Source organism: Chelonia mydas, chromosome 1, assembly GCF_015237465.2.
Source record: "Chelonia mydas isolate rCheMyd1 chromosome 1, rCheMyd1.pri.v2, whole genome shotgun sequence".
NCBI lineage: Eukaryota > Metazoa > Chordata > Testudines > Cheloniidae > Chelonia > Chelonia mydas.
Genome location: NC_057849.1, coordinates 290,545,727 through 290,555,142, shown reverse-complemented (window position 1 = coordinate 290,555,142; position 9,416 = coordinate 290,545,727). Strand labels below are relative to the sequence as shown.

The 9,416-nt window shown below is 36.9% G+C and overlaps 1 protein-coding gene across 5 annotated transcripts in view; it reads right to left on the bottom strand.

The window, feature by feature from the left end:
* Positions 1-375: 375 nt before the first annotated feature.
* The window catches only part of RPAP3 (RNA polymerase II associated protein 3), a 49,361-nt gene continuing 40,320 nt past the window's right edge, over positions 376-9,416 (bottom strand). For 4 of the 5 annotated variants that reach the window (XM_037887668.2, XM_037887669.2, XM_043548721.1 and 1 more), the window contains 4 exons: positions 6,846-7,041; positions 5,911-6,008; positions 4,163-4,263; positions 376-1,604 (listed from right to left, as the gene is read on the bottom strand). In XM_037887668.2, the coding sequence (XP_037743596.1) occupies positions 1,513-1,604; positions 4,163-4,263; positions 5,911-6,008; positions 6,846-7,041 (487 nt within the window). In that variant the 3' untranslated portion in view covers positions 376-1,512. Of the gene's footprint in view, positions 1,605-4,158; positions 4,264-5,910; positions 6,009-6,845; positions 7,042-9,416 lie in introns of all 5 variants that reach the window. The other variant, XM_043548717.1, reaches the window with a different exon arrangement.

Below are 9,416 nucleotides of genomic sequence, written 5' to 3'. Positions count from 1 at the left end.
TAACTGAATCCATTTTAGTGACAAATAAGAGTGTGTCCACACAGGGAGTTGAGGAATAGCCACTGTGTTTTAAATTCATACTCTAGCTTATTTCACAATAGACAAGCCCATAACATAGCATGGTGCATTTCTTTCACAAAACAAAAAACACATTTGCCAAAGCTTGACCAACCGTGGCAACAGGTCTCCTTGTAAAGTTAAAGGGTTGTATAGCTACAGTACACCATAAAGATATTGGCGTGACAGATTCCAGTTAATGATTCTGATCTATTGCTAGAACCTGAATACCTAGTAGATAGAAAGAATGCAGCAAAAATGGAAAAAAAAAAAAAAACACAACAACCCACAAGCAAAACTCCACATCTCAGCTATATACATCTTGTTCTACTTAGGTTTTATTGGTTTGTTAGCTGTTCTGGATTTATACAAAAAGTAACTTAAAACAGACTGAGGTTGAAAAATCAAGCGCTCAAAAGTTAGAAATTGCCAGAATTAAGTTTGCCTGTACAACCTGAATGTGGCCCTCTTGTGTGCAGGCATTAGGATAAAGGATGGGATTTTCAAAAACATCTAAGTGACTTAAGAGCACAAGTCCCATTGAAAGTGCGTGGCAAATAAGATCTGGGGCCATCCATCGAACAAGGATCAAAAGAAATACTGCATAGCTACCAACTTGTAAAGGGGATAGATTGATAGGACTGTTAAGAATTGTGCTCTCTGTGTGGTGCAATATTCATTCATATTTTTTTTTATATTTTCATTCAGCCATAGGTGAAATTCAGGGTCTTAGTGACTATTTAAAAAATCTTACATTGTCTGGAACCTAGTTATTTAAGAGAGATTCCTTTTGTACTACTGCAATGGGCATCTCACCTGTCAGTGCCTAGAACTCAGCTTTAGGGCAATCTCAGCTAAAGAAATTTGGAATTTACTGGCCTTCAGACCCCAAGTTTGCAGAGCATCAGATGAAGTTTTCATATTGTCCTGCGTGACATCTATTTAAAGATAAATAACAATTTAGCTTATCTGAGAAATGTAAGTTCATTAAGTAGTACATTTTACGTTAAAATAAAATATACCAGCCAATTCTGAATTAAACACTGTTAAGTTTATTTCCCAAAATAAAATTCACGCTGATCTTTTAATAATCATCAAGTTACCAAATCATTCTTACCAAAACCCACATGTTTATAAATAGTTAACTTTATTTCTGAATAACTGTCAGCCTTAATCCTGCAACTCAATCTACTCAAGCGGACTCTTAAACCAGGAGAGAGTCCTCCTGGAACCACAGGGCTCTTAAATAATGGGCACAATTGCAGAACTGGGACATAGGCCATTATCCTTTCTAGGCACTTGCCATTTGGTTTTATCTGGTATAAGGATTTCTTTACCTACATAAATGCAACTTTATGGATTTAACTCTTCCACTGAATTCAGTACAAGTAGCTCAGAGAAGAGGTGCGGAATCAGACTAGTTTACACATACAAATATGTAACATCAGTAATCCATTAATACTGAACACCATATCTCTTCTTCAGCTCTTCAACAGAATTATCTTCCAATCCGGACTGGTTCATGTGACTGAACAATACATGTGCAGCTGTAAGAGAGGATAAAAATTAACATGACCTTCCATTTTTAGACTTTCAGACACACTATTTTTTTAAATGTGTGGTTTTAAGGTGACAGACAAACTGTTATAGAACATAAATATGTCCTATCTGAAAACTGTCAATACATTTAATATGTCATTTGGATTCGACAGAAGAAGAAATCTCAGTAGTAATTAGTTAAAACTCAATATTCTGTCTATAAGAAACTGAAAACAAAACAAAAATCCACAAATAGCAACAGCCAGCATTTTTGTTTTGGTGCTTTATACAACGAATAAAGGTCCTTTTACAGCAAGTGGTTAGGCAAAAAAACCCATAATTCCTCAAACAGGTGCATATTCCTGATGACAAAAACAAAAAAACAAACAAGACATAAGCTATCTTGTCTTATGCTATAAAAAACAGGAGGTAAAAAGTTTGTGCCAGATGTCAGACAAAATTGGCATAAAAATAAAGTTGTTTATTCAAATTTATAAGCTGTAATGAAGAAAAATATACTGAAGTAAAAAAGTTGAAAAAGCTAATAGTTTCAAAACATGAAAATGTCTTTTACAAGGAAACTATTTGTCCAAGAGGCTCAGATTTGTTTTCTATTATAATGAAAGAGTGGTAGCTGTAGTGAAGCTCAGCTATGTTCAGTAATTTCCAAACTGATTTTTTAAAATGTCCATTTATCAGCAATAGATGTCATAGGGCACCAAATGGCTTGTGTGCACAAAACTGGTGGTCTCAGTCTAGGTCTGAAGTAGACAAATATTCAAATGACACACACCCACCTCAATGGGCTGAATGAAAGGAGGGTCAAGGCACAAAGAGTAAAACTCCTGTGAACTAACTGTGGTGGTCCTTCAAGAACAGTGCTGATGCATACAGGCAGAACAATTTTGAGAAGCTTGCACTGTCTCTGCTTAAATGTGTTCTGTGGCTAAACAGAAGATGATTTCTCAGTCCTAGAGACTGACTAGCACATACATGAACACTAATTAAAAATAAAATCAACTAAAAAAAATAGAAGTCAGAAAACAATTACAATGTAGACTAATGATCAAAAGATGCTAAGAGGGATCCAACAGAATCTGATTCATGTAACAAGTGTGAAAACCAATATTAAAAAAAAAATTACTAACAAGAGTATTAGGGCAAAATTCTCAAGGTGGGTTAAAGCCTTTTACACAACTCAAATGGTACAGAGGAATCATAATGTAGCTGCAAATGCCCAGCAGAGATGTTCCAGAAGTACAGGAACTCTGTTCGAGTATGTGTGCTTTCACAGGCCCTGCGCCACACATCCCACAGCAGAACCTAGAGGGACTAAAATGGTGGGGAACAGAGATGCTTCAGGGGCACGGAGGAGCTCTATCATGGCAATTATCCATTGGCAGGGTATATTATATTAGTGACTCTTTTCCAGTGGCACAAGTTAAAACTGCCACGAAGCAGCTCTAAGTTGTATCAGAGCTGGGGCCAGCCACGCAAATCAGGGAGCTGTTTCAGCCCACCAACCTTCTCCTGTGCCAAGACAGAATCAAGCCTTTAGTGCCTTGATATTACAGTGATGGGTAAAATGCAAAGGTGGCAGCACTCAGTACTGCAATTAGAGCCTGAGTCTGACTCTACAACATTTTGAACATTTTCTTCCCAAATTTGATTTAGTGAGAATCAGATATGAATGACATCATGCATTTTGGTACTACATTGTGCTCAACTACAATTGCAGCTACTAGCGTTTGTACACAACATTGCTATTGAAAAAGGCAGTTATAACCAGCATGTCTTTTCTGGCTGTTAGTTTGAGTTTTAAGAAGATCCTAAAAACTGAAAGTTTCTGAGAAGCACATTTAAAACAGCTGATTTGATCAAGCATTCATATGTCATTTAAAATCATCTAGATGGAATTTCAAGTAATCTATAAAAAATCATTTACATTTCAAAGACAATCAAAATGTTGTTCTAAAATATATGCTTTAGGAATTATTTTGGGGAAGTTTCATGGCCTATGTTATACTGAAGGTCAGACTAGATGATCACAGTGGTTCCTTCTGGGCTTAAAATCTATGAAGAATAATTTGTTTCAGGGAGGGTCCTTCACGCCCCGCACAGTACCCCAAGGATTTGTCCCCATTTCTTCCTTTATTTTCCCCACTTACAAAAGCCCTATATAAACTGATCTCCCAGCCAAGAAGGATATGATTTGCCTGAAACCTGTCAGATCCACAACTGCTCAGGCAAGAATGGTCACTACAAAGTGGTGGAAAATTTCCCTTCTCAGAGTGGTTGAGTTCACTGCTTTTAGACTGATCCACATATCTTCCCCTCCACTCCACATCAACCTCTCAAAAAAAGAATCAAACTGGAAACCTTTTTAGAAACATGTAATTAAAACAGCCTCTGAAGTGTAAATAAATAAGATTTCATATGTCTATTTGCATTATTGGCAGTTAACTGAACGGATACTGAAGTATCTGACTGAAATGAGACCTATACCAAGATCCAAGTTTGAAAAAAAAAAAAAAAAAAAAAAGATTTGGCATTACTTTGTACTTACTTTTTTTCTCCAAGTCCGACATAAACATGACTGCCATGTCAAATCTTTTTAATTCAGATAGCCTCTGGAGAATTTCAAGGATGAGCGATGGTTTCTCTTTCCTAAAATAGCAAATTATTAAATATATATGAAAATAACTACCTCTGATTAGAAAGATCCAATAGATACAAGCAGGATTACGGAATTCAGGAAATTCAAGCTACAGGAACAGATGAACTCAAACAAACAAACAGTCCGTATGCAAATATTTTTAGTACTAGCGAACAAAGGTAAAAAAAAATACAGAAAGAAGGAGGAAAGTTGACAAGGCGTAAACATTAGATCATGGCACTAGTTATTGCTATTCTAAATACCAAATCATACTTTTCAGTGCCCAAAAGGTTGGTGCTTATGGTGCATGTTTCTTTTTGAACCTTTCCATAACCACAGCACCTTTCTGAGTGGTTATTCTTAGCTCATGATAATGGAGAGAGAAATCAAATTCCTCGTTTTCAACCAAAGATGGAAGCAACAGATAATATCACTTAAAAACACCATCTCTGGCTTTCCTAAGGAAACACATGCTCATACAAACTATGTCAACTAAACTGCCTTAGTACTAAGAAATCCATTTGATGTGCCACTTTAGACATCTACAGATCATGATCTATTGATTAGTGTATGCAAATCCAGAGAGTTTCAGGAGGAAAATAAGGAGAGATTTTAATGGGTAGTGATTTGATTGTGAGGATGTACAGACATCAGATTGTATGGCTGCTGTCATTTTCAGCAGTATGGAAAAATCTCATTTTTTTTTTTTTTGACAATGAGAGCATATTTGACCACCTTCCTTCCTCTTTCACTACCAATGACTACAAATTATCTTTTTGATTTATACCTCACATTCCCCTCCTTTTAAAAACTGGTTTTAACTTTCTGCTCTCAACAAATTCACTCTCTAGCAGCCATGCAAGTAGTAACACGGAATGAAGGACATGCCTCTTCAGGTGTGGTGATTCACCCTCATGATTTGTTGCTGTTGGGACAATACTTGCTTCTGGCCTATACCTGGCCCCTTTAATTTACACTTGCTACTCTGCATCATAAAAAAATATAACATATTTTTAGAGCTCAGATTAATTTAGAGGAGTGGCACATTGTTCATAATGAGCAGAATGAACTTTTTAGCCCCAAGTAATGCAGCACTGAAATATCTCAAAAATAACTGCTAAGTGCTTTTTATTTTCTTAATATTAAGACTTCTATTCCCATACACATGCTTGCTACTTTTAAGTGTTCTGTTACAGAATACAAGCATATAATTAAAGGGGGAAAAATAAAAACCAAGACACTGAAGGCATCACAATGAAGATAGCATAAAATAATGGAATTTCTTAGTTCTTTGCTCGTCTTTGAGCTACATTTTTATTGTTTTAAAAATGAATTCTGAGCTCAAGGAATGTGCTATCTTTCCAATAGAAACAAATCACTTCACATAGGCCATCAAGTAGTCAATCAGTGGCCAGTAATGACACAATCTGAATTTAAACCAATGCCTTAACGCAAAAGGCTTTTTATTTCATTACCAATTTTCTCCTAGCTGGTCCTTCTGAAAATTAATTTCTTGAGGAATACATTTAAATAACTACATCCTGATAAGCCAGTGTTATATACTATAGACTACATGTTCGGTATACTAAACAGAAAAAGCCTCTGTTGGATGCAAACAATATAAAACCCTAGGATAATTAGTGAGGAAATGAACTTACTCAATGTAAAAGTCTTGCAGAATTTTCAAAATCTGGTTAAATACATCTGGATCTAAGGATTTTTGGAACAGCTTTGGATAAAGCGAAGGCTCTATTTGCTTTGGAAGAATAAAAAACACTGTTATTTACAGACAAAAAATATTATTCAATTGTGAAAACTGAAACTAATCATTTTAAGTTCTCCTAGCAGGATCCATTCCCTTCCACATATTTTTATAGTGCCTTCCAACATCATGGGCACTCCTGGAAATAAGTTAAAAAAAGCTACAAGAATAGGTTTTGGCCTATTTTGCATATAGCCTTCTACATTCTCTTGAAAAGATAGCTGTAGTTACAAGGAAATATATTTTTCTTCTTAGAGCTCCTCATTTTATTTTATTTACTTGTACATTTTTGCAAGTGATTGTTAAAGGTTTTTAAAAAAATGTACATTAACCCTTGGTAACAAGGGAGGAACTAAAATTACCTTTTTTCCTTCAAAACTATTGAATTAAAATATACATTAAAGTAGGTTGAGGCACTTTAAAATACCTATACAGCCTATAAAGGGATAAGAATGCTGGTATTCTTCAACGCTACAGCTCCAATCCGGTAAAAAACACATGTGAGTAACTGGAGTTCAATGTGGATACCAAAATGTGTGTTTACATAATTTGGGCCTAAGTTAGAAGGAAGGGATTAAAAAAAATGAGGACACCATTCATAGACTTATACTGTAAATGTCAAATAAAACAAAATCGAGCACAGAATGAAAATTATTTTCACATGGAGTCAAAGCTCCTTGGTATCATGGGAAAGGGGTTTAAATGAAAATAAAGATACTGCCATTTGTGAACTGTTAAATCATTCTAGACACTAAATTTCCCAATCCACCACCATAAAAGGACACTATTTCTTTAAGCACAGTTGTAGTCACAGAATACTACTTCTCTTACCTTTAGGTACATGTACATCTTATCTGGGCAGCCCTTCAATTTTCTGAAATCAGATTCAAGCTGGAATGAATTTGCAGGGATTGCAGGAACATCAGATGTAGATGCAGGAAGTAATATTTTTTCTTGTTCTAGATGATTTTTCAGACTGGACGATTGAAGTGTAGCTGATGGCATCTCTTTCATATTGGTAGGGGATCTACAAATATTTGTTTAATTGTACATTTTAAAATAAAAATTCTGTCCATTTCATAAAGGAGTCTTAGTTGGAGCTATTGGGTACCATCTCTTTTGCAAATCTGAGCCTTAATAAATAGTCTCACTTTCAAGATTTTAGTAATAGTTTGTATAAAAAGCAATTATTTTCTTCAGACAAAAATATTCCTAAGCTTTGAAATAAAAGCAAACGAACATATTTAAATTGAGCTAATTAAATGTTTGTTAAAATATGATTTGACTGGTCAATGTAAATGATTTTCCAGTCCTGTAAAGAAGTATGTGCTACATATTTATTATATTTCCATAAATAACTGTTTTTAGAGCACGAAACACTTCTACCATTCAATATATATCAGCATTACATAAATTCTTTCCTCCACAGCTGCAAGAATAAGAAAATAAGTTTTCTTTGGAATTTCATAATGCAAAACAATAAGCATGTCAACTGTGAAAACATTTTCAACACTGATTACAGTGCAGCCATTTGTTCTCCTATAATTTATTTGTCATTTCAATCAGTATATTTTTAGAGGTTAGAACATGGCTGTAAAAATGTACTTTTGCCCTAAAAACACTATAAATTGAATCCATTCAGCTGTTCAGGGGAGGAAAAAAAGAACTAAATTTTTCCAGACCGTTTTCCAGTTAGTAAAAATATGTTAAAAAAGGCAAGGAATACCATATTAATATTCTCCGACAGTTCAAAGAGCCTGGGAAATTGGCTTAAACAGCCTGGGTGTAGGGAGCTATCTCCATTGGTTCCAGATCACCCAGCCCAGCACTCACGCAGTTTAGGAGTCATCCCAGGAATAATTCCAGCCAATGTAATAACCCTGTCACAGGCTCGGTAGCCTTTTAAGGGGAGTTGGGCTCAGCCTAGTCGGGAAAGGTCAGCTACCCTCTTCCTCCAGCTGATCCTGATCAGCTATGGAGCAGATGGCCCTGTTTAATTATTAGTCCTAGCTGGGAAGGGTTACGGGATGACCTCAAAGGGTTGCAAGAGCTTGGTTGGGGGAGGCAGGTTGATTCCGCTAGTAGGCTCTGGAGAAGGGTAGCTCCCAGACAAACAGCCTGGTGGACTGAGGGTTTCGGGAAGGAGACTGGCTCCTATGACTGACCCTGGGAGGAAGGCGGCTCCCACAGGGGAAATGCCCTGAGAGTCAGTGCTCTGTGGAGAGTGGGAAAGGCCTGAGAGCTTAGGCCAAGAAGGGTGAAAAACCTTTCTGTTTATAAAAACAACAAGGAGTCTGGTGGCACATTAAAGACTAACAGATTTATTTGGGCATAAGCTTTTGTGGGTAAAAGCCCCACTTCTTCAGATGCATGGAGTGAAAATTACAAGATGCAGATATAAATATACTGACGCATGAAAGGAAGGGAGTTACCTCACAAGTGGAGAACCAGTGTTGACAGGGCCAATTTGATCAGGGTGGATGTAGCCCACTCCCAATAATAGATGAGGAGGTGTCAATTCCAGGAGAGGCAAAGCTGTTTTTATAATGAGCCAGCCACCCCGAGTCCCTATTCAAGCCCAAATTAATGATGTTAAATTTGCAAATGAATTTTAGTTCTACTGTTTCTCTTTGAAGTCTGTTTCTGAAGTTTTTTTTGTTCAAGTATAGCTACTTTCAAATCTGCTATAGACTGTCCAGGAAGATTGAAGTGTTCTCCTACTGGCTTTTGTATGTTGCCATTCCTGATGTCCGATTTGTGTCCATTTATTCTTTTACATAAGGACTGTCCAGTTTGGCCAATGTACTAACCCAGGAACCAATCCCTGTAGCAAACCTCGTTGCCTGCTCTGTCCCCGTATCTACTCTAGCAACACCATCAGAGGACCCAACCACATCAGCCACACCATCAGAGGCTCATTCACCTGCACGTCTACTAATGTTATATATGCCATCATATGCCAGCAATGCCCCTCAATGAGAAACAGCAGAACTAAAATTCATTTGAAAATTTAACACCATTAATTTGGGCTTGAATAGGGACTGGGAGGGGCTGGCTCATTACAAAAGCAGCTTTGCCACTCCTGGAACTGACACCTCCTCATCTATTATTGGGAGTGGACTGCATCCACCCTGATCAAATTGGCCCTGTCAACACTGGTTCTCCACTTGTGAGGTAACTTCCTTCTCTTCATGTGTCAGTATATTTATGTCTGCATCTGTAATTTTCACTCCATGCATCTGAAGAAGTGGGGTTTTTATGTTAGTCTTTAAGGTGCCACCAGACTCCTTGTTGTTTTTGTGGATCTAAACGGCTCCCCCGATACATTTCTGTTTATGCTGCACTTGGGATTACTGTTTAAATTCGTTACCAGTACCTTGCTGGGTGGGGCTGATGGAGACT